This window comes from Callorhinchus milii, unplaced genomic scaffold, assembly GCF_018977255.1.
Source record: "Callorhinchus milii isolate IMCB2004 unplaced genomic scaffold, IMCB_Cmil_1.0 Scaffold3, whole genome shotgun sequence".
Taxonomy (NCBI): domain Eukaryota; kingdom Metazoa; phylum Chordata; class Chondrichthyes; order Chimaeriformes; family Callorhinchidae; genus Callorhinchus; species Callorhinchus milii.
The window spans coordinates 74,843,335-74,869,544 of record NW_024704744.1 but is presented as its reverse complement, the minus strand read 5'-3'; the positions used below and the strand labels follow the sequence as shown (position 1 = coordinate 74,869,544).

At 43.8% G+C, this 26,210-nt stretch overlaps 1 protein-coding gene and 1 non-coding gene across 2 annotated transcripts in view; both read left to right on the top strand.

Annotated features, from left to right (window-relative positions):
• sertad2b (SERTA domain containing 2b) overlaps nt 1–18,774 on the top strand; it is a 63,719-nt gene extending 44,945 nt beyond the window's left edge. The window contains 2 exon segments of the mRNA XM_042333545.1: nt 17,532–17,917; nt 17,920–18,774. Coding sequence (XP_042189479.1) covers nt 17,536–17,917; nt 17,920–18,473 — 936 coding nt within the window. The 5' untranslated portion in view covers nt 17,532–17,535 and the 3' untranslated portion in view covers nt 18,474–18,774.
• On the top strand, nt 18,767–18,840 carry trnal-caa. The gene has a single exon. It is a non-coding gene; the product is annotated as a tRNA-Leu (tRNA).
• Nucleotides 18,841–26,210: the final 7,370 nt, after the last annotated feature.

Genomic DNA, 26,210 nt, shown 5'->3' with positions numbered 1-26,210 from the left:
ATGCTGGAATAATAAATAATAATAGTACTGTATGTACGACCTGACCTGGGCAATATATAGCTTTGTGAGACACAACCAAAGCCAGTTGAAAGGTACCTTGTGATCTTCTCAACCACTACATTTAGGAAATTATGGGATTCTTACTAATATTCTGGTTTTATTGTTTTTTAAAAAAAAATTGCATTTGATATGGCGCCTTATCACGTTGTTGAGACGTCTCAAAGCGCTTCACAGAATATACTGTAAAGCGGAATGCCTGTGTAATTTGTGTCCAGTTGTGCACGACAATCCCACAAACAGCCATGGAGTGAGTGAGTGAGTGAGTGACTCCACTTCTGACAATGCAACATCCCTCCAGTGCTGCACTGAAATGTCAGCTTAGACTATACGATTCCAGGTTCCGGTACATGGAGCTTGAACACAACCTTCTGAGTCAGTGGCGAGAGCGCTACCACTGTGCCGGGCTGGCTGACACACAAACTATTTCCCCTGGACAGCTTTCAACTAACAACTTACTGCTAGGTAAACAGGTGTGTGGAGCAAGGAAAGTTGCCTCAGGTTTTGCCCCGCCCCGCCCAGTAATCGAGCCCAATTCCTCTTGCTTGCGAGGCGAGTGCATTAACCATTTTAGGACTCCCTAAAAAACAATAAAATGCTTGAGAGATTTCTATCATCAGTTTATTAATGTAGGTTTGCTTACAGGCACCTACTTGTGTTTCAGAGAATAAAGGTACTGGACCTCGCCTGAGCTTTAAATCTACTCCCCACACCAGGGAGTGTTTAGTGCGCTGTTTATATTAGCACTTTTTGTGTGAATTAGCAGTAATGAAAATGAATCTGCAATTGTAGTGTAAACAGGGCTTATGTTTATGTAAATGTCTTTCTTTTGGCTTGTAAGCATGTGTTTTTGTAAAAATTGACTCAATTAGAAACTCTACAAACTTTCTGGAGGATGTTTTGTTTTTTAATTGGCTGAGTTGGACCCAGCTTGTTTACAAAATACATGGTCACTTCCCTTTACAGTAAATCCCTCCCGATTCCAACCTCCAGCTAGGGTGCAAACTCTTAGTAGGAGCCCTGTAGTGTAATGGTTAGCACGCTCGGCTCGCAAGCGAGAGGACCAAGGTTCAATTCCCGGAATAGATGAAACCTCAAGCAAGTTTCCTTACTCCATACGCCTCTGTTTACCAGCAATAAGTAGGAACCCAGATGTTAGGCGATTGGCAGATCACTTTCCCGGGTTAATAAGCCCTTCAAAAAATATATTTTAAGAATAATAATTTGGTCACTCAATCCACGACTGTTTGTGGGCCACTGCTGTGTGCAATTGGCTGCCAAGTTTCGCCCACAAAATACACTGTCGCTCCACTTTACAGTATATTCTGTGAAGATCTTTGAGACATCTCAATGACGTGATAAGGCGCTATATCAAATGCAAGAAATATTATTATTATCACTAACTGTCCAGCACCTTGGGACGTCCTTTTGACATAAATGATGCTGTATAAATGTAATTGTGTTGTTGAAGCTCTTTGAGGTGCCTTCCTGACCACTAACAAAAGGCAAATACAAGTATTGTTAGTGGCCTAAGCTTGGTCCCCTATAATGTCCATGCACCCCCCCCACCCCCTCAGTGAGAGAATCTGGCATGTATTTTTGTTTGGCAATGCATCAGTGTAGTTCTCACCTATTTTTACCAGGGGTGTTTTAAGTTGGCACGTATTTAGGTATATAAGGCTGTGTCGATATAGGGATGGGGGTTCGTGGAGTCCTGTAGCTTAGTGGTTAGAGCACTCGCTTTGCAAGCGAGAGACCGGAGTTCCATTCCAGGCAGGTCAGGGCGAAACCTTGGGCAAGTTTCCTTACGCCACACAGAGCCTAATAATAATCCCTCCAAATCCCAAAACAATAATAAATTAGTCATTTTCAATCTACGGCTGTTTGTGGGACATTGCTGTGCGCAATTGGCTGCCGGGTTCGCCCAGAAATATACAGTCAATTCACTTTACAGTGTGTTCTGTGAAGTGCTTTGGGACGTCCTCCCGACGTGAAAAGCGCTATATCAAATGCAAGGATTATTATTATTATTATTAAGAGAAAGGGAACAATTTGGTACAAACCAACGTGCTGATAGTCAGTGGTTAGGTTTTGTGTGGAGTAATGAAACTTGCTTAAGGTTTTGCCCTGCTCAGGAATCAAACCCAGGGCCTCTAGCCTGCGAGGCAGTGCTCTAACCATTACATTACGTGACTCCATAATAAACGTGCATAGGTAATAAAAATAATCATAATAATAATAATCCTTGCATTTGGGACGGCCTTCCGACATGAAAGGCGCTATACAAATGTAGTCTTGTTGTTGTTGTTATCATGCCGTGAAGATGTCTCTAAGCACTTCACAAGATATACTGTAAAGTGGATTGACTGTGCCTTTTTTGGCAGCCAGTTTTGCACACAGCAGTGTTCCACAAACATGGAGCAAGTGACCAGTTTTATTTGGGGGATTGTTGGCCAGGACACCGGGAGAAAGAAACTCCCTTCTCTTTTCCAATAGTGCCATGAGATCTTCAACATCTACCTGAACAGGCAGACGGGATCTCGGTTTAACGTCTCATCTGAAGGAAGGCACCTCCAACAATGCAACACCCCCTCCAACACTGCATTGGAGTGTCAAGGTTAGACTATGTGATTCCAAGTCCCGACGTGGGGCTTGAGACCCCTCCCTTACCTCTTTCAAGGCCGATCTCAAGACCTTCCCTGCCCTGCACCCCTCTCTGAACCTTCTGACTCAGAGGTGAGAGCGCTACCACTGAGTCAGGCTGACATTACAGGGAGACACTGGAGAATCCAGGCATCTCATCTCCCAGCAAAGAAGGTAACATTGAATGGGATACATCTCCCACCAGGACACTGGCAGCTTCGGTAATATGCAACCCCCCACCCAAGCACTGACTGACATTTGCGCATTCTTTGGTGTCTAGTAACTGAAGAAATGGGATACTGTCTGCTGCTGGCTGTGACACTAAATTTAAATAGCGAACCAACCTCAGATCAATCAAACAATGAAAGCGTGTAGTCAGTGGGTTCATAAGCTATCGGTGTGCTCTCTGCCCCCCCCCTTCCCAATCCCCTTCTCTATCTCTCTGCTTCCACCCTCGACTCCAAAACCACTGCTGTCCTGACCGATTGCTTGTTAGACTTCAAGTCCTGGATGAGAGCCAATTTTCTCCAGTTGGACGTCAACAAGCTCGAGTCCCTTATCCACGCATTCAACACATCCAGGCTCGACTACGTTAACTCCTTGCTCGCTATACTTCCCGACTCTTCCCTCCACAAAGCTGCAGGTCATTCAGAACTTTACAGCTCGTATCTTTTCCCACACCAGGCTCTGTGAGCTGATCACCCCCATTCTCGTCTGGCTCCACTGGCTCCCTATCCCCCAGAGGATAAAGCTCCAAATCCTCGTCCTCACTTTTTAAGCGAGCGAACGTGGTCTTGCTCCTCCCTACCTCTGCGACCTGGTACATTACCAACCTGTCCACTCTCTTCTCTCAGCAGGCACTGGCCTGCTCTACGTCCCCCGTCCTTCCCCCACCATCAGTTGGGCCTTCAGTCTTTCTGCCCCCACCCTTTGGAACTCAATCCTGGAGCCCCTCCACCTCGCCCCCTCCCTTACCTTCTTCAAGGCCGGTCTCAAGACATTCCCTGCCCTCCACCCCTCTCTGATCCCAACCCCAAGCTCGGGTGAAAACCCCTCATGGTCCAGGGCCTTGGGATATCCCCCCACCACCACGAAGGGCTGTAGAACTGCAATTTATTGTTGTTGTTGGGACTTGTGCAGCATTTTACTCAATCGATTTACAGTTTGAAACTGGACTTCTGGAGTTTCATTTGGTAAAACGTTCTTGCTTGGTGGAAAACTGTATCAGAAGGGTCTTGTGTTCGATCCTAAATAATAATAGTAATAATAATCGTTGCATTTGATATAGCGTCTTATCACTTCGTTGAGATGTCTCAAAGCTCTTCACAGGATACAATGTAAAGTGAAGTGATTGTGTATTTTGTGAGTGAAACACAGCAGCCATTTGCTCACAGCAATGCCCCTCACCCCAATAAAATGCAAACTGTCTGCTGAGTTTGCCCATAGAACAGCCACTACACTTAACAATAATAATAATCCTTGCATTTATTATTAGTTATTATTATCAATACCTGCAGTCTTAACGCACTATGTTAAAGATGGTCACTTTGACAAGGTGTCACAAACTGACTTGACACCTGTGAAACTTTGCGTCAGTAACTTCAGGAAAGCAAGTGGGGAAAATTGAAGGCAAGCAAAAGAAAGGTAATAAAACAAATTAAATAACGGACCTAATCATGTTTCAGCAAGGAATGTTTTAATAATAGTAATAATCCTTGTCTTTGATATATCACCTTATCACGTATTAAGACATCTCAAAGCGCTTCACAGAATATTTGAAGTGGAGTTGCTGTATTTTGTGGGCGAAAAGCGGCAGCCAATTGCGCACAGTAGTGTCCCGCAAACATGGATTAAGTAACCAAAGTATTATTTTTTCTTAATTTTTTTTAGGGATTATTACCCCCGGAAAGTGATCTGCCAATCGACTTAACAACCAGGGTCCTACATACTGCTGGGTAAACAGAGGTGGGTGGAGTAAGGAACCTTGCTTAAGGTTTTGCCCTTAAGAATCAAACCTGGGTTCTCTAGCTTGCGAGGCGAGTGCTCTAACCTTTACATTACTTTACTCCATAATAATCATGCACAGGGATTTTTTTGGCGACTGGCTGTCAGGTTGGGTTACATGGTATGTTGGGAGTTTAATTAAACTGACAATTTTTCTTGTTTTGTTTGAACAAAGTTTGACTGGAGAAGAGCAAAAGCAACATTGCGAAACCTGGTTATGTGTGTGTATAGGCCATAGCAGTCATGGAATCCATTAAAGAATTCTAGAGGCTGTTGCTATGATGCTGTGTTACTTTTATTACTGTAGGTTTGTCATTCCTCAGGCTTTGCGTGTAGTTTAGCTTCAACCTATAGAGCTTCCTTCCTCCTGAATCTCGCTTCTCGTTTTGATTGACTGTAACTTACAAATTTCTAATAATAATGTGAGTTTCGTTCTCTTGCTGTTCGTGCCTTGGCTTTGTTGGTCACCCAAAGAGCTTGAGCTGTGAAGCCTCGTGCAATAACCGGGGTAAAAAGAGCAACTGACCACCAAGGCTTGTCGGCTCTCAATGATGTGTGATGTATTCAGATGTTTGCCTTCTGTTGTGGAGAGTAATGATGATGATAATAGTAACGATAATTTTTGCATTTTGCACAGCGCCTTAACACGTTGTTGAGACGCCTCAAAGCACTACACATGATCTACATTGAAATATAGTGACTGTGTTTGGAGGTGCATGCAGCAGCCAGTTGCGCATAGCAGTATCCCACAAACAGCCATGGAGTGAGTGACCAATTTTATCTGGGGGATTGTTGGCCAGGACACCGGGAGAGAGAAATTCCCTGCTCACGGTTGGGTTCTAGGTCATTTTTAAAAAATAAAATCCCCGGGAATAAATATACTGTTCTGGGCACCTTTGTTTGAAAAAAAAGATGTTGGCTTTTAATATAGTTAAGAAAATGGGTAATCTAGATGTGACGTGGTGATTAATTTTCACCAACAAAATACACAGTGTGTATTCGGTGTATCCTGTGAAATATCTTTGCGACGTCTTCTCAACTTGAAAGATGCTATTCAGATGCAAGTCTTCTTATTTTTATTTGGCCCCAGTCCAGCACTGCAGTGCACAAGTGGAAAGTTAACACTCCTCTAGCAAGACTAGAACATTTCTGAGAAATAGTTTAATGGAACAGGAATGGAGGTAATGTTGTGGTCGACTCTTTTTAAAAGAAATTGGGAGCAGTATCGCCTCCTAATGATCAAAGGATGACTCAGCTGTGGAATGCCTGGAGTTAGCCTGGCTCGGTTGTTTACCTAGCAGTAAGTAGGAACCCGGTTGTTAGTCGATTGGCAGATCGCTTTCCAGGGGTAATAATCCCTCCTAAATAAATAAAGAAATAATTTGGTCCATCAATCCACGACTGGTTTGTGGGACACTGTTGTGCGCAATTGGCTGCTGTGTTTAGCCCAGAAAATACACAGTGGCTACACTTTACAGTATATTCAGTGAAGTGCTTTGAGACATTTCAATGACGTGATAAGCCAATATATCAAATGCAGGGAGTATATCTGTTCCGTGGATTTGGAGCCATTTCCCACATTATTCATACACAGTCTTTTAAACAATGTCCGAGTGTCCTGGCAGCGTAATAAATTTCATCAGATTAAGGAACAAGTGTTTACATTTTCAGCCCACAGTTAGATCCTCCCCACCCCCTGCGTGTGTTGTACTGGAACAGGAAATGTAGACGTGCTTTGAAAGCTCCACAGAACAGTCGTGTTCAGCGTTGAGATTAGTTTGCTTTTTACTTGAGAGTCTGCACAGTGCAGTGAGCTATCAGAAGTGAAACTGTTTTATCATTGTGTTGACATGCACTGGGCATGTCTGTCATCTTAATCTACACCCTTTTTGCTGCAGTCAAACACCAAATACACATGCCTTGTTCACAGAGAAGTTAGTTTCATAAACCGGCTAAATATTCAGTATACATAACAACAACTTGCATTTATTAGTGCCTTTCACGAAGGGCAGTGTCTCGGAGTGTTCAACAACTGCACAAGTATATTTTACTTTGCTTGGATGGGTGGGGGGGTGGGAAGGAAAGACCTAACCATCAATATTAACTTAGGCCCAAGGGGACTGGGACTTGTATATTCCTTCTGGTCATCTTAGACAAATTACTTCTTAAAATGTATCTCTTTTCCCTCTATGACTGTCATTGTGTTCTGCCATTGAGAACATCTATGTGTACTATCTCGCCAGTGTGGAAGGTTGAAACTTAGCAAAGCGTCTGATTAAAAGGGATTTAGCGAGGTGTCTGAATAGGCCATCGAACTTGTGAAACGATCATGCAGATCTGTCTGTCACACACACAGTTCCTGGTCTGTGTCGCTGCTGGCTCTTGGCAGACATTTTGTGGGCAAGGTTTACTTTACAGTAACCTTCTTACACTGGGGAATCCCAGCTGATCTTTCGGGGACTTTTTGTTCAGTAAACCTCTGTGGACAGGGGGTCTCTTGAGTTTCAGTACAACTCTTAATAAAAAGGTCGCAATGAGAATTGAGGGGAGAGAGGGTGGGGGGCACATGTAGCTGTCTCGTTTTGTCTCATCTCTCCTGTTGCCTTGGGATTGTTTTTTCAGACGTCTTGTTGTTTTAATTCTCGGGTAGGTAGCAGGTGCACAGTTAAAGATTCAAACGCACCTGTAACCTGCTAATGGTTTTCTTGCCTGTAATGAAGCATCTGAAAGAGACCTTTTCTTAAACCCAACTGCACAAGTTAGTAAACAGCATAGCACTGTTGGCTGGCAGAGTGGCTGATGCAAACAGCACTTCTCTTACTAAAAACTCTAGGCCTGAAATTTCACCTGGTCTCAATATAATAATAATCATAATAATAAACCTTGCCTGGAGTCCTGTAGCTCAGTGGTTAGAGCACTCGCTTTGCAAGTGAGAGACCTGAGTTCAATTCCAGGCAGGGCGAAACCTTGGGCAAGTTTCCTTACTCCACACGCCTAATAATAATCCCTCCAAAACAAAAATAATAATAAATTGGTCATTTTCAATCTACGACTGTTTGTGGGACATTGCTGTGCGCAATTGGCTGCCGCGTTCGCCCACAAATATACAGTCAATTCACTTTACAGTCTATTCTGTGAAGCGCTTTGGGACGTCCTCCCGACGTGAAAAGCGCTATATCAAATGCAAGGATTATTATTATTATTATTATTGCCATTGATATAGGACCTTATCACGTCATTAAAACGTCTCAAAACACTTCACAGAATATACTGTAAAGTGGATTGACTGTGTATTTTATGGGCAAAACACAGCAGCCAATTGTGCACAGCAGTGTCCCACAAACAGTCGTGGATTAAGTGACCAATTTTTTTTATCAACGTGATAGTAAGATTTTTATCTTAACCACTCTGCTTGGAGTCCCGTAGCTCAGTGGTTAAAAACCAATTGATGAATCTTCCATAAGTCTGCGTAACCTTACATTTTAGGACAAAAAACTTTCTCGCGGGCTAAGACTAGATGGAATTTCAGGCTCTCTGGCCCTGTACATTGTGAAAGGACTTTCCAGAGTGAATTATTCCGGAAACGAATTCAGCTTGAGATGTCCCATTGGGCTGACGAGGAACCATTAAATAAGAGCTCCTTAACCAGCTACCGGGGTTGCCAATTATAGATCCGCTCTTTGGAACCAAGTCAAGCAGCTGCAGGTTCTGCACGAGCCTATAAAGTTGTAAGAAAAGTTTAGGTTGAACTTCTCTTAACAAAGGCTTGCCTTGAGCTTGGTGAATTCCAATCAAAGGAACGCGCAGTTTTTTAGTGGGGGGTCAGCCGGGTGTGTGACACATGCAGAAACCCATCACCAAGTTTAAGAGTATCCAAACCAAACTGAGAATTCCATGCATCCCAGCTACACATGGAAAACCCAGAGGCAGATTGTTGGAGTGGAATGCACACTCTCTCCCTGGAGGGATGCATTCTGTTTACCTAATCCCGGAAAGTATTAAACTCAGGTTGGCAAGAGCCAAGGCTTGGGAATCCCAGAGTGTGTGTTGGGGAAACTGCTGGAGTCTAACCAGCCATAACCGCATAGCTTGCCATTGATATCACTGTCTGGCAAGCTTTCCCGCTGCTTGTCTATCTAGGATCACCCTACCTGTTAGGGCTTTGGCTTACAGAGTTAACAGGAGCTGAATGGGATGAATTCTCCCACTTAGATACTGTTAACCCTCAAACCAAATTGGAAGCGATTGTCACACTAGCCCATTTCTGATTTTTTTTTGTCTCTTATTTAAATAAAACCTGCACTGCTGCCTGCCCCGTCAATATTATTATTATATTATTGTTAATAAAGCTTGCAATTCACAGTGTCCTCCTCCCCTGATGGGAGAGGATTTGCTGCACTGTGCTTATGGTGGAGAGCAGGACTGCTCGTTTTTGTGAATGTGAGAATAGCCATTGCCACATGTTGTGGAGTGACTGCAAAGCCTTGGCCACAATTGACAATTGCGTGAGTTCCTTGCAGTTTACGGCCTGAACTATTACAAATGTGTAAAGACTAACTTCTCGTTCCTTTCATAATGCCTCGTGCGGAATCGCACAACAACACGGGATGTGTTCACTTCTCTCCCTCCAACAGCTTTAATAATAATAAATCTTGCATTTGATACAGCACCTTATCTCGTCTCAAAGCACTTCACAGGAATTACCTTTAAAGTTTAGTGACTGTGTATTTTGTGGGCGAAAAGCCGCAGCCAGTTGTGCACAGCAATGACCCACAAACAGTCATGGATTGAGTGACCAATTCTTATTTTGGGTGATTGTTGGCCAGGACACCGGGAGAGAGAAACTCCCTTATCTTTTTGAAAGTGCCTTGAGAACTTTAACATCCACCTGAACAGGCAGACGGGACTTGAGTTCAATGTCTCATCCAAAGGACGGCACCTCTGAAAATGCAACACACCCCCCAGCACTGCATTGGAGTGTCATCTTAGACTATGTGATTCTAAGTCCTGACGTGGGGCTTGAATCCTACAACTTTCTGACTCAGATGCGAGTACGCTACCACTGAGCCAGGTTGACACACAAACCATTACCCCCCGGAAAACAATCCGCCAATCGACTAAGGTTTCAAACCCGGGTCCTCTTGCTTGCGAGTTGAGTGCGTTAACCACTACAGTACGAGACTCCTTTATGACGGGTTATGATGTCCGAGCTGGTTGCTTGCTCCACGGTCATTTCTAGCTAACTGAGGGTCAGATGAAGATTTCTGTTTACAGTTTTGTTTTCTTTCTTGGTTGATGTTCCGCTTGGTAACGTCAGAAAATACTCCTCATTCACTCCCACGCATGTCCTTCCTCAAGTGACAGCTGGCGGTGGGGAAATAAAATTGTCCCAAACGTATATAAAAACACAGATGTGGAGCCATGTTCCCGTCTGATCTAACCTCCATTCAGTTACCTGCCGCTGTATCCCTCTGGGGATCTTCCTCGCCACTGAACCCCTCAAATTAGATTAGGCTTGAAAGTCGCTCATTAGTTTTTTCCTGAAATTAATCAATCGCAACTGAATGAAGAGAGACATATGATAGGGAGGGCGGGGAGGATAGACGACTAATTGTTCCCGGGTTGGGGGGTGGGATGGGGGGGTGGGATCTGATCGTTTTCTCTACGGAGTAGATGGAAATTGCGACTTGCTCTTGATTAGGTAGAATCCACTGTGGACTGAAGGTGTCCTTTTTTATGTTTGTGTGTCAGTCTGGCTCACTGGTAGCGCTTTTGCCTCTTGAGTCAGAAGATCTTGGGTTCAAGCTCTACGTCAGTCTAAGACGCCACTCCAATTCAGCGATGGGGACGTGTTGCATTGTCAGAGGTGACATCCTTTGGATGAGACTTTAAATTAGAGGTCTTATCTGCCTGTTCAGGTCCCATGTCACTATAATAATAATCCTTGCATTTGATACAGCGCTTTTCACGTCTTCTCGACATCTCAAAGCGCTTCACAGGATAGACTGTAAAGTGAATTGACCGTATATTCGAAAAAAAGGGGAGTTTCTCTCTCCTGGTGTCCTGGGCAACAATGATCGAAATAAAAATTGGTCACACGGCTGTTTGTGGGACACTGCTGCGTTCAATCGTGCTGCTGCGTTTTGCCCACAAATACACAGTCAATCCACTTTACAGTATATCCTGCAAAGCGCTTTGAGACGCCTCAACACCGTGATAAGGCGCTATATCAAATGCAAGGATTATTATTATAATCTGATCCCGGTAGGCTAAAAAAATACCTCTGTGCCGTGGTATTAACTAACAACTGATAGCATTTGCTTGCAACTACACAGTCAATCCACTTTACAGTGTATCCTTGAAGTGCTTCGAGTCTCAACGAAGTGTTTAGGCGCTATATGAAATGCTAGGATTATTATTTTTTGTTTGCAACTGCACTCGCTGCCCTGCGCTCAGTGAGTTTCCCTTTAAGGACAAGCCACTCTCTAAAGCAAGGCATAAAGGTGCGCTTAAATACCTCCCAGCTACTTTCTCCAATTTTAATTGATATCTGATCATATGATCCTGTATTCATTAGGGGTCACGAAGCATGTCAACATCATCATTACTGCTCCTTCAAGTGCTGTTATTGAATTACATTTTTTGCACCAACATAATTGATTGTATCTGTGTTAATAGCCATATGTGTTTTTTTCTCTCTGTCTCGCTTTCTCCATCTGTTTCTGTCTGTCTGTCTCTGTCTGTGTCTGCCTCTCTCGTTCTCGGTCTGTCCCTTTCTGTCTCGGTCTGTCTGTCTTTCTGTCTCTCTCTGTCTCTCTGTGTTTCTGTCCCTATTACTGTATTGTGATTTCCTCTTTTGTTTAAAAAAAAGTACTTATTTACCCCGCTGCACATCCCTGCCCGCAGTGTGTGTGTGTCCCTCCTGCCCCCACCCCCCCGCAAGCTACGCTGACTTTGATTTCTGGTTCTACCTGGAGCTTGTTCAGTCCATGATTCTGTGCAGCCCTTTGACCCTGAGCTCTCTCCCAAACACTCTGCTCCATTTAAAAGCACACTCTCTGCTCGGCTCTGCGAGTTTGGTCAGTGAGCAGCTGAGCTGTGTGGACCAGGAGGTCTCTGGGGTGACTCCCAGCCTGTGCTGAATGGCTGATGTCATTTGGATGGCGACAGTTGTCAGGGATAGAATTTCCCTTGCAGAGGCCTGTGCAAAAATATGGTTAATGATTAAAATAATAATCCTTACGTTTAATATTACCTTTTGGAATCCTGTAGGGTAGTGGTTAGCACACTCGCCTTGCAAGCGAGAGGACCCAGGTTTGATTCCCCGGTGGAGCGAAATATTAGGCAAGTTTCCTTACTCCACATGACTCTGTTTACCTAGCAGTAACTAGGATCCCAGTTGTTAATCTATTGGTGAATTGTTTTCCAGGGGTAACACACCCGCAAAAAAAATGAGGTCACTCAGTCCACAACAATATTCCTCAGAGTCAATGGTGAATGACCAATTTTATTTGGGGGATTGGTGTCCAGGACACCGGGACAGACAAACTCCATTCTCTTTCTGAATAGTGCCATGGGATCTTTAACATCCACCTAATCAGACAGGCGGGATCTCGGTTTAACATCTTAACTGAAGGATGGCATCTCCGACAATGCAACACCCCCCCAGCACTGCACTGGAGAGCATCACTGGACTGTGAGCTCAAAGTCTTGACATGGCAATTGGCTGCTGCGTTTTGCCCACAAAATATACAGTCAATTCACTTTACAGTATATTCTATGAAATGCTTTGAGACGTCCCAACAACCTGATAAAACACTATAACAAATACAAGGATAATTATTATTAATAGTAGTAGTTGTAGAAGTAAAGTTCTTGGATCAGAAAATGCAGTTTCTGATCATTTGTGCTGCTTATGGCACTGCAGTTGGTATAGGATGTCAGCCAGCAAGGTGTTTCATATTATTTTTTATTAAAAAAAACTCAAGCCAACTAACGTACTACAGGCTGCATTGCTGGCCTCTCCTTAAATAGATTTGGGAGAACCTTTGAACTCAGCAACCAATCATCAAGCGGTGGTTGCAACATGTGTGTGAATAACTTGTAAAAAATGCACAGCATGTACCTACAGGGTGGGGTACCAGTGGCTCTCAGCTACTATACAGTGACCTGCAGTAACCTGGGTATCTTTAATGATGGGATACACTCGAGAGCGCTGGTAAAAGGGAGCAGACGTCTTGCACAGTAAGTCCGTTTGATCATGTTAAATGTCCGGCTTCACAACTTTTGTGTTGCTGTTTAATGCTCTGCTGGCTTCGCCTTACAGCAGAAGGTGAATTCCTGGACTATTTGGCAGTGAAACCTAGAGCAAGCAGTCTTTGACTCGGTTACACTTCACTAAGAGTCCGCAGTGAGGAGAGAAATTCCTTGGAAACTTGTCTGACTTCTTGAACCAGATGGGACAAACCACTTCTATAACGATTTCAGATAGAGTTGACCTTTTTTGTTTAAAACAATAATAATAATCTACTGCTTTGAAGAGAAGTGATTTTTTTTGTAATAGTTCTACAGAGTTAGGGCTCCATTAGTACTTAGACAGGTTGTGCCTCATATCTGATCTGTGGAGAGATGCGTTAGGTTAACTGCTGGTCAGGAAACCTTCACTTGCTGTGTGAAAGGTATGCAGGAGCTCCAGGAAGCTTCCTGAAAGCAGACATGTGACATTCTCACACAATCCAGATTGTTGTAGCTGATCATAAACCACTGCTAGAAAACCTGTGCTTTCTGGCATAGTTTCCTTAAAGTAAAATGTTTTCGTACAATGCTGTCCCGTCCGCTTTGTTGCCTCAGGCAAGTCTAACCAGCCAACTCCTGATAACTCATCACATAAAGGGAAAAGAGCTCACTGACGAATTATTAGGAGAGGTGAGTTAGACATGTGTATAAATACATGAATGAATGCACTGGGATATTGACACCGTGATGACATTTTTTTTGGTCAACCTGACACATGTGGAAATCTATCACCATGCTTAAGAGTATCCAAACCAAACTGAGAATTCCATGCATCCCACCTACACATGAAAATCCCAGAGATAGGCTGTTGTGATGGAATGCATACTCTCTCCCTGGAGGGACACATCCTGCTTTACCTAATTCCGGAAAGTATTAGGCGCAGATTAGCAAGAGCCAAGGCTTGGGGACCCAAGAGTGTGCATTGGGGTACTGCTGGAGTCTAACCATCTGAAACCACATAGCTTGCCATGGATATCGCTGTCTGGCAAGCTTTGAGACGTCTCGCAATATGATAAAGCGCTATATCAAATGAAATAAAATATTATTATTATGAATTAACGCCGTAAAGTATTTTTCCAATTGCATTAAAGATGGTTCCTTAGAGTGCAGTGTCCCCAGATGTCATTTGGCCCAATGGGCGTTTGCTTACGCTCCACTGGGAGGAGTAGGATAGATCTTGCTGGAGAAACAGATTTACCTTTCAACTTGGATCCCCACTCAATTCACTGCTGCTTGAATCGTATTCCCAGAATGAGTTGATCGGTTTCTAGCGCAGTGTGTCAGCCTGGCTCAGTGGTAGCGTTCTCGCCTCTGAGTCGGAAAGTTGTGGGTTCAATCAAACAAACCCCCCCAAAAAAATAATTGTGGTCACTCACTCATGGCTCACTCCTTGGTGTTTTGTTTGGCCTTCAACTGTTCTTTCTACCCCACATCCGTGCCGTGACCCGCTCAGGCTTCCTCCACCTCCGCAGCTTCGCCTGGCTCCGCCACTGCCTCTCCCCTCAAGTTGCCGAGACCCTCATCCACACATTTATCACATCCAGCCTCCAATACGCTAACCGGCCTTCCCAACTCTTCCCTCCATAAGCTGCAGATCATTCAGAACTCTGCAGCTCGTGTTCTGTCCTGCACCAGGCTCCGTGACCCTATCTTCACTTTCAAAGCCCTCCACGGCCTTGCACTTGTGTGTGTGTGTGTGTGTGTAATATGTACTGTTTGTCTCTTTGATCATGCTTCCCTTCCCCACCCCCAGCTCGGGTGCCCAGCCAGCGGGGTCAAGCACTTTGAGACGTCCTCTGGACGTGAAAGGCGCTGTGTAAATCTAAATTGAATTTGTATTGCATTGAAGAGTGACAATCCCCATGCAAAATGGCTTTAGGGAAAGTTCTGTAAATGTCTTGATTACTTGATTTTAATTTGGTGATATTGAGAGCGGCTTTGCCTTCTGTTAACATATAACTTCCATCCAATTGTAACTAATCGTTCAACGAGCCAATCACAAAACGGATAAATGCACACAACTTGGCAGCCACTGCCCCTTTAATACCAGAAAGCTCTCAATGGCCCTTTAAGACTCAGTTTTCAGCAGACCAGCTATCTTATCTGCTCGCGAGTTTTCTAGAGATTACAAAACAACTCGCTACGCAACTGAGGATTTAACTCCTCACTCGCCAAAGAAGCACTGAACGAACAGCAGGACTATGTGTTAAACTGACTGCTGCATTCACTGATTTATAATAATAACAATAATCCTTGCATTTGATATAGCGCCTTATCACATTATCGAGTCGTCTCAAAGCGTTTCGCAGAATATACTGTAAAGTGAATTGACTGTGTATTTTGTGGGCGAGACACGGCCAATTGTGCACAGCAGTGTCCCACAAACAGTCGTGGATTTAGTTGAGGGGTGGGGATATTATCCCCGGAAAATGATCCGCCAACCAGTGGGGTGGGGTGGGGGTGGGCACGGGAGATGAGTAGGGACTCCTCAGAGCTGAACTGGCTCCAAGGTGATGTGCTTGGTAACGGAATATCAAAATTGAGCCAAATCTCTGTGGCGGTCTCGCCAGCCTGGTTCGTAAAACAGGCAGCGTACTCCAGAGCACTGCTGATGACAGCACAGCCAGCCTCGCTAAATGGCAGGACTTGGAGGGGCAGACTGGGGTCAGGGACGCTTCCCACTCAGCTCCTGTTAGCCCTACAAGCCAAACAAAGCCCTACTGAGTGGGGTGGTCTTCCTATCTGGACAAGCAGCGGGATTATTTGACAATCCTCAGTACAGTAATACTCGCACAAGTCTTATCTTTATAAATCGTATAATTGCCTAAATCGTACGTTCACCCGAGTCCCATTTAGTTTCCTTTCAAAACCACTTAGATTTCTTTTTTTCCTCGTATTAATCACCTCCTGACTCGTCACGTCGCTCCCCTATCCTCCATTACTCCCGCACTTACCGGCTGCATTGAATCGCGGGAAACAAGTTTTGATCCATTGCCGCTTGCGCAGAAGGACTTAATTTCCTGCAATTCAATGCGATTAAATGCTTGCCGGTAAGTGCCCATGCGGCGATGGGCGAGACGCATTGAATCTCGGGAAATGTAGTTTTAATGCGTCACCAAATGTGCATTTACCAGCTGCATCAAATTAAGCATGCGCAGTGAGGATTATTGATTAAATTGTATTTTCTACGACGTTTACAGTTTGCCAGCAACTCGGACTTGGCGTAAATCAGATTAAATGTTTTGGTCCCGACTGATAGACTTATGTGAGTTTTACTGTATTCCAAGGCTGATGTGACGATACTTCCAACCAAATTGTTGGATAAAGGATTATATAATTTACTGAACGGAGTCTCTGTTGCTTTCGTCCCTCTGAAGATTGAATTCTACGTATACAGTTGGTCTATTACTGAGGATATTTTAATGAAGCCCTTTTCAATATAGGACGCTTTCTATGGGCACGAGTTACAGAGGTATTGATGGGCTTCAACTGAGATAATGTGATAAATGGGCAATTGATTTACACAGGAAGCCCCAATTAATGGGCTCTCACCACAGAAAGTAGCTGTAAGTGTCACAGACACCTATTGCCAATGTACACACACTTAATTTTTCATTTATAGCTACACACTGCGTTATTGTGTGTAAATTGATTGGGTTTCCGTGTAATTGACTGTAAATTTTCTGACGCCGTCATCGTTGGCACTATCTCAGTGTACGTCTCTGATATTACAACAGTTCCATTTATATAGCACCTATTGCGTGGGGCAGCGTCTTGGAGCGTTTAATAAACCTTACATTTGATATAGTGCCTTATCACGTTTTGAGATGTCTCAAAACGCTTCACAGAATATATGTGCACGGCAATGCCCCACAAACAGAAATGTAGTGAGCGACCAATTTTATTTGGGGGACTGTTGGCCAAGATACCGGGAGGGAGAAATTTCCTCCACTTTTCGAATAGGACCATAGGATCTCTAATGTCCACCTGAACAGGCAGTTTAATGTGTCATCCGAAGGATGGTGCCTCTGACAATGCAACACCCCCCCATCACTGCATTGGAGTGTCATCTTAGACTATGTGAAGCAGACTAAAGCTGCTTGGTTTAAAACGTGGTATACGTTTAATGCTACATCCCCACCCCCTGAAATCAAGTCTCAGATGACTTCTCAACGGCTTGAGCTATGCTCTTGTTTTTGTTTTAATTTGACCTAGTGTATTGGATTCCTGTCCTTGTATCTGTTCCCCTATAATCAGTTTACTCTCAGGTAGCTGGGGGTAATCCCTTTAAAAATGATAATAATTTGGTCACTCACTCCGTTCCGTGGCTGTTTGTGGGACACTGCTGTGCGCAAACTGACTGTTGCATTCATCCACAAAATACACAGTCAAACCACTTTACAGTATATTCTGTGAAATACTTTGAGATGTCTTAGGGTCGGGGTATGGCTCAGTGTCAAATGCAAGTAATATTATGATTATTATTATGAGTTGAAGCTGAACACCTGTGTTTCTTCCCCATTGCCTTTCAGATATATGTTGGGCAAAGGAGCGAAGCGAAAGTTTAGCGAGCATGAAGATGGGCTGGAAGGCAAAGTGTCGACCTCGGGGTTCGCTCCCTCAAAGGTGTCTTACACCTTACAGCGACAGACTATCTTCAACATCTCCCTCATGAAACTTTACAGCCAAGGACAGCAGCCATTAACGGAGCCCAGCTTGCAAAAGACGGTGTTGATCAACAACATGCTGAGGCGCATTCAGGAGGAGTTGAAGCAAGAAGGCAGTTTGAGGCCCGGGTTCCTGACTGCTTCCCAGCCCAGCGATTCTCTCCTGAACGACAACCACCGCGGGGAGGCCCAGCCCGCATTTAGCCAGTTTTCCTCTCCTCCCATCCAGCCCGCTGGCTTGACAAGCTCTGCCTCCTTGACTCCTGCCTGACGCCAGCCTCCGTGCTGGAGGAAGACTCCTTTAGCATCTCCCAGACTGTTGAACTGGGGTCAGGTTCAGGCAAGCCTCCCACCCATCTTGCCAAAGACAGCTTCTCCTCCGCCCTGGACGAAATCGAGGAGCTGTGCCCATCTCCCAGCCCTACGGACATCAAGGAGAGCAAAGCGGCCCCAAGCAGCGAGGTGTTGGACAGTGCAAAGCCTGAAGAGGTGCAGGAGAACAAGCCATCGGACAGCAGGCTGACGGACTCGTTGCCGGGCAACTTTGAGGTCACCACTTCCACTGGCTTTTTGACGGATTTGACGCTGGACGACATCCTGTTTGCGGACATTGACACCTCCATGTACGATTTTGATCCCTGCACCTCCACGACGGGACCCAGTTCCAAAATGGCCGCTGTGACGGCAGATGACATCCTGAAGACTTTATCTCCCTACAGCAACCCATCATCAGTTAGCCCCAGTCAGCCTTTCAAAATGGACCTTGCCGAACTGGATCACATAATGGAGGTGCTCGTTGGGTCTTGATCTGACGAGAGATTTAGATTTTTTTTATATATATATATATATTACAGTTTATTTACCGGTAACATTCATACATCAATTTTTTTAAAACTGAAAAGAACGTGAATTGAGTCACTGCAAATGTTACTACAGTACTACACTGTGCATGTATCTTTGCTCGTCTATGTAGAACTGTAATAATACCAGTCGTTGCTTCAGCAGAGTTGGAGTGCCTTCATCTGTGCATACGATCACCTGGAGGGTTTCGGAATGTGATTTTCTTAGAAAACGTGGCTTTGTTATGTTTGTTTATGTGGAGTCCTGTAGCATAGTGGTCAGTGCGCTCGCCTCAAAAGCGAGAGGTCCCGGGTTCGATTCCCGGGTGGGGCGAAACCTTAAGCAAGTTTCCTTACTCCACACGCCTCTGTTTACCTAGCAGTAAATAGGAACCCGATTGTTCGTCGATTGGCGGATCACTTTCCGAGTATAATAATCCCTTAATAAATAAAATAATAATAATAATAATTTGGTCACTCAATCCACGACTGTTTGTGGGACACTGCTGTGCACAATTGGCTACTGCATTTGCCCACAAAATATACAGTCAATTCACTTTACAGTTTATTCTGTGAAGCGCTTTGAGATGTCTCAGCGACGTGGTATGGTGCAATATCAAGTGCAAGGATTATTATTATCGTTATTTGTTCCACTTTGAAGGGAGCTGGGAATATATAGTGATCTCCACAGATAACAGCCAATCGTGTGAGACGATGATGCATTGTGCAATGCGTTACGCCCAGCACAGAGGTTGCGTTAGGAAAAAAACTATTGAAATGCGTGCATTTTAAGAAAAAATTGTAGGCTGTGGTTTGCAAGTCTCAGCATTCTTCCTGTGGGCTTTAATTCTATCGATCATTTATCTTCGACCTGACTGTCATTTTTCATTGCTCTTTTAAGCCCCACCGTCCGTCCGGGGATTATTTATATTTTTGTACAGATTCTGCAGTAGGATCATATTGTTTTCTAATCCGAATGCTGTTTATACACCTGAGAGAACTATTTTGATAGGCCTTGCTCTGTCCCAAATAAACCCCTGCGAAATTCAGAGGAGCAAGAATAACATGTACTTTTATATGAGAGGAGAGAGAGGATGGGATGGGGGTGGTGGTAAGAAAGAGAGTGGGGAGAGAAAAGTTGAAACCATAATGTTCACGTTGTGTGCAATGCAAGGGGAAAATTAAAGCAAACAAGTCTACAACTGGTTTGAATGGATCTGAGAGAGAGTACACATGCGGTCAGAAGGAGTCTAATAGCATATTGGTTAGAATACTCGCCTCGTAAGCGAGAGGACCCGGGTTCGATTCCCAGGCAGGGCGAAATCTTAGGCAAGTTTCCTTACTCCACACGCCTCTGTTTAACTAGTAATAAGTATGAACCCAACTGTTAGTTGATTGGCAGACCGTTTTCCATGGGTAATAATCCCTTTTAAAAAAAAATGTGGTCACTTAATATCCACGACTGTTTGTGGGACATTGCTGTACGCAATTGTCTGTCACGTTTGATCCACAAAATACACGGTCAATCCACTTTACAATATATATCCTGTGAAGCGCTTTGAGACGTCTCAATGACGTGATAAGATGCTGTATCAAATGCAAGGATTATTTTATTGCCAATTTAAATTTTATGCCGTAAACAAACTTCTTGCTGGTTGCTGCTGTTTTGCTGTTTCCCCATCGCTGCCCACTTTTATCATCAGTGACCGTTTACATCTGTGAAGCATTCAGTTAAAGTGCACAGGAAACCTATGCAAGTAAATTTTACACTTTCTCATACACACATACGCACATTCTCTCTCACACACATACAGGGAAAATCAGAAGTTCTTACTCGTAAAGGTTTTAATTATTAATTATGGTTTTTTTAAAACAACATCAGTAGACCGCGTGCAGCTATTACAGAAGATGTCTTTCATTTCATAGCCTTCGTGTAAGGACTTGTGATTCATCCTGTGTATACACACATACTCTCTCACACTCTCATATAAGTATACACACATCCTTTCACATACACACATCCACTCTCACACATACACACATTTTCTCTCACACTCACATTTAGGTATACACACATACTCTCTCAAATCCACACACACACACTCTCGCATATATGCACAAAGTGAAATGCTGTAATCTTGACCCCTCCCCCCTCTGATTTGGGTCTTGTTCAGGAAAGTAAATGCTTCACAACAACTTGGTGCTAGTTCTGAAAGCTTTTTTTGTATCTATGAGCTAGGGCAAGGGTTTAAGTTAGGATCTGACCAAACAGATTTACCGGTTGCCTGGTGGATCTGGGTAATGTTAATCTGAGAGTGCTTTTTTTTAACTTGCTTAATATATTATCGTCGCTCCCTATAATTCCACTGTGTGAATGTGTGTGTGTTTTTTAATCTAAATGAAATGATTTTACAACATCTCAAACTGTGGCTGCAGTAGTTGGAAATGCAGAAAATGTGGCTGGAGCTGGGTTGTTTTGTTCAGTTTTCCAAAAATGGTAACTTTAAATGCTTAGAAACCAGCAATAAATCTGGTGGGGTGGAAAGGGGGCGAGAGAGAGAGAGAAGAGAGAGAGAAGGAAGGAGAGAGAGAGGTTGGGGTAGAAAACGAGAGAGAGAGGAGTTGGGGGAGAAGGAGAGAGGGAGAGAGAGAGGGAGGAAGGGAGGAATTCATGCATTTGAACAAAATACTTGGCAATAATCTATTGTAGCGTAGAGAAAAAAGGACACTTCTCCAACGCAATCTTTTTAATATAAAAAGCATGTGTACGGTATCAATACTTGATAGCACTCAGGTGCTCCGTGTTAGAATGTACGCTTGAGTATTACTGCGATGGGGTACATGGGTTTAGCTTCAGAGTAAGGACAGCTCGATTATCCTCCTGGGGGGTGGTGGGGAGGGAGGATAAACAGGGTCTCCTTGGAGCTGAACTGGCCTCAGAATTACATGTTTGCAAACAGAATTTCGGAATCGAGTGCACTCTCTGTGATGGTCTCTAGTCCTGTTCCTGAGTCAGGCAGGTCCACAGTATTCCAGGGCACTGCTGATGTCAGCACAGCCCAGCCTGGCTCATTGGCAGGACCTGGAAGGGCAGACCAGTCTCTGGGGGCAGGGAATCCTCCCACTCAACTCCTGTTAACCCTAAAAGCCAAAGCCCTAATAGATAGGGAGGTCCAAGCTGGGCAAGCAGTGGGAAAGCTTGCCATACAGTGCTACCAATGGCAAGCTATGCGGTTTTAGCTGGTCCGGCTCCAGCTGTACCCCAATGCACACTCTGGGGTCCCCAAGCCTTGGCTCTTGCCAACCTGCACCTAATAATTAGGTAAGCAGGAGGCGTCCCTCCAGGGAGAGGGTGCGCATTCCATTCCAACAATCTATCTCTGGGATTTCCATGTGTAAGTGGGATGCATGGAATTCTCAGTTTGGTTTGGATACTTTTTAGTATGGTGATGGGTTTCGTCATGTGTTAGATACTTGGTTTTCCCCAAAAAACTGAGGACAGCTCGGGAAATCGGAACGAACGGACCTCCTCAAAGCTTCTCAAACTGAGGCTGACTAATTTAACACCACTTTACTTTTCCAGTTGAACCGGCTTCTTGTTTCAACTTCTTCATGCCTTCAGGCAGGTTTCTCGCAAAAGCAGATTTCTATGCATGATTTTTACACTGAGGGCAATGACGATTTCTAAAGCTTATGTTTATGCACAAAACAAAAGCATATTCGGTAATGAATTTGTAAATTGCTTAGAAATTATTGGAATGCATCATGCCCACTGCATTGTTATAATAGCATTATAAGGTTTTTGTTTTTTTCTTGCTTTTTCAATGGTACTATAGCAGTCATGTGCAGATTACAACCTATATTGTTGCAATGCTTGCCTATGATTTCTTTAGGAGTAACTTTATAAATTTAATTTATTTAAGGATTTTAAATTATGTTCCACATTATTCCTCCATACCCTGTTTGTAAAATTCTGCTCTCTTCCTTCCAGGCTGGGCAAGTTGTAGATTTCAAACCTTTTCTTTTATATAAATTAAACAAATTAATCGGTCAGTGATCTGATGTTTATTGGTTGACCAGTTCTCCATCAAGTTTACAAATTGCTTTTGCCTTTATAACAACTGAGGCCCAGTGCCCGATAATACTTGTAATATCAGGGGGCCTTTTTCTTTCAATATTGCATTTAAATTTGCATTTGTTCATGGAGTCCTGTACTGTAGTGGCTAAAGCATTCGCCTCACAAGCGAGAGGACCCAGGGCTCGATTCCGTGGCAGGATGGAACCTTAGGCAATTTTCCTTACTCCACGTGCCTCTGTTTAACTAACAGTAAATGGGAAACCGTTTTTAGTTGATTGGAGGATCACTTTCCAGTCATGATAATCTCTTTTTTAAAAAACTGAATCCATGACTATTTGTGGGACACTGCTGTGTGCAATTGGCTCCCGCGTTTCACCCACAAAATATACAGTCAGTGCTCTTAATAGTTTATGCTGTGAAGTGCATTAAGACCTCAACGACGTGATAAGGTGCTGTATCAAATGCAAGGATTATTATTATCAAATACAAAATCATTGTACGAGAGAGAAAATACAATGGGGGGGTGGAGGGAGAAGGGGGGGTGGAGGTGGTAACAGGATTTTGTGAACACCCTGTACATGTCGTTATTCTGGTTTGTGTAGAACAGCCAGATACCACAGAGCTCTAAACTACATCAGGGAACAAATTATTCTTGGCTGTCGTCCAGGGCTGGGCTGGAAGAGAGCAGAAAAGCTTTGGTTGTGAAGTGATTTCCCCCCCCCATCTCCTTTCCCTCCTCCCTCCCCTTCTCTCCCCCTGCCTATAACTTATTTATTCTTTGTGTAAATATATTTATTTTAATGTGAAGCTAACAGAAAATCTGCGAAATGGTTTGCAATGTGTACAGAATGTATGTATAGTAGGAATGTAATTGGCTGTTGGAATGTACGGAAAGGGTGGAAGTCATGTTTGTTCAGAGGTTTGCAATGGACGGACGGTCTTGGCTGAGAATCCTTATATAGAGTGCTTGCTTCTGTCAAGGCAGAAATGCTGTAACTTTTTCCCACAGACCTTAGTGCTGTGCCTTTTTCTATGCAATATTTCAAACGTATACATCTGAAAGCAAGGTTACTGTGTTCCACATATACGTGCGGACTGTAATTACAGACCATTGGACAAATGCAAGTGGGATTGAGCAGTCTTACTTTTGTAGTTTTATATTATACAATAAACTGTAAAAATAAAATGCCTTTGAAGTTATTTTTTCCTTCCCACCGCAAAACTTCATTTATTCACTACTGTTTGTCTCAAACCACGACTGTTTGTGGCACACTGCCACTTTTCGCCCGCCAAATACATAATCAATTAATTCACTTCATAGTAAATTCTGTGAAGCATTTTGAGACGTCTCAATGACGTGATAAAGCGCTGTATCAAATGCAAGGATTATTATTATTGCTCCATTCAACCTGGATTTTTGTCTTGCACAATTGCAATCTTTGAGTTTTAAGATAGGCTCAATTATCTCACTCTCGCCTCAATCAAAAGGTTGCAGGTTAAAGGCTCACGTCGGGGACTTTGATTTTGAGTCTAGGCTAACATCACCAGCGCAGCATTAGGGAGATGTTGTATTGCCAGAGGTACTGTCTTCTGGATGAGACATTTCAGACTGAGGTTGTGTCCTATCCTATCTGTTCAGATGGACATTAAAGAAATCTTCATGAAGAGAAGGTGTCCTGGCCAGTAATCCTCCAAATAAAATTGGTCACTCGCCTCTTGGCTATGTGTGGGATATTACTGTGCGCAAACTTGCTACTGCGTGCACTTACAAAATGCCCAGTCACTGCTCTTAAATGTAATTGCTGAGTTATTTCAAAGTTATAGGTGCCATATCAAATGAAAGGGTCACCATTTAATCTGTTTCCCAAATTCATTTGAACTTTTGGGCTTTACCAGGGATGAGAAAGATCTCATAGAAATGACTGAGTGATGGGTAGTGGGTACCAGAGAAAAATCAGATGTCCCTTTATCGCTATGTGGTCAATGGCAGTCATCAATTATCAATGGCAAGCTATGAGGTTTTAGCTGGTTAGAATCCACACACTCTTAATTCACACTCTGGGATCCCCAAGCCTTGGCTCTTGCCAACCTGCGCCTAACACTGGAATTAGGTGAGCAGGATGTGTCTCTCCAGGAAGAGAGTGGGCATTCCAACAATCTATCTCTGGAATTTCCATGTGCGGTGGGATGCATGGAAATCTCAGTTTGGTTTGGGTTAGGATTAGACACCTGGCTGACCTCCCCCCCAAAAAACTTCCTGTGTCAGGGTGAGAGGGATATGTGTATCTTGACTGAGGGAAAGTGGAGCATACCACAGTCCCTCCGCCTCACCCCCACCCTTGCCTCCTTCAAGACCCGGTGCACATCCTTAGTGTCCAGAACCTTGGGCGGTCTCCCTGATTTGAAATGCGCTATCAAAGTCCAACTTGTTGTCGTTGTAATGTCAAGACTCAGGCCAGCTTGGCTGCTTTCAGACTTTCTACCAATCACTGTTTAAGGATTTTGTACGGAAATTGCACTTTAACCCATTCTGATTCTTATAAAAAACCAACAGCCATTTCCTTTTATTCTGCTGACTCGTGCTGTTCAAAATGAAACACATCTTCACAGCAGCCAGCAATGAGCACGTACAACTTACTGCCCGGATTCCAAAACCACAGTAAGTTATCTACTTTGCATAATTCATTTAGTTAATGACTCCCAGCAGAAAGGCTGGGAATTCACAGCGGGACACACTCTGCATGTTTTAACATTGGGTTCGCAATTGTACGTGCAGTCCTCTAGCGTAGTGGTTAGAGCACTCGCCTCGCAAGCAACAGGACCTGAGTTTGCTTCCCGGATAAGGCAAAACGTTAGGGAAGTTTCCTTAGTCCACACGCCTCTGTTTACCTAACAGTAAGTAGGAACCCGGTTGTTAGTCGATTCGCGGATCGTTTTTCAGAGAGTAATAATCCCTCAAAAATAAAATAAAACCAAAAAAAAATAATTTGGCCACCACAATCCATGACTGTTTGTGGGACCTGCTGTGTGCAATTGGCTGCTGCATTTCGCCCATAAAATACAGTGTGAATTCACTTTACAGTATATTCTGTGAAGCGCTTTAAGATGTCTCGAAGACATGATAAGGCACTATATCAAAAGGAAGGATTATTATTATGTTCTTCCTTAGACTAGGGAGGTGCTTTCAATTGTTAGGGTGCTACAGTCACCCTCCACCAAGCAAGCCCTTATGCGAAAGAGTTGAGTGGAATCAGGGGCTTTCCTACAGGGGAGAGGATAAGTAATGTAAGGGACTGAATCTGGCGTGTGTAATAATAATAATCATTTGATACAGCACTTTATCGTGTTCAAAGGATGTCTCGAGCTTTTTCAGGAAAGACGGTGAAATGTGTATTTGTAGGCAAATTCGGCAGCCATTTGTGCACAGCAATGTCCCGCAAACAGCTATGACTCATTTTATTTTGGGGTATTGTTGTTCAGGACACCGGGAGAGGAAAAACCCCTTCTCTTTTTTAATCGTGTCATGGGAGCTCAAATGTCCACCTGAACAGGCACAGACGAGACCAGTTTGATTTGGATACTCTTAAGCTCAGTGATGGGTTTCCGCATGAGTCAAGACACCCGAGT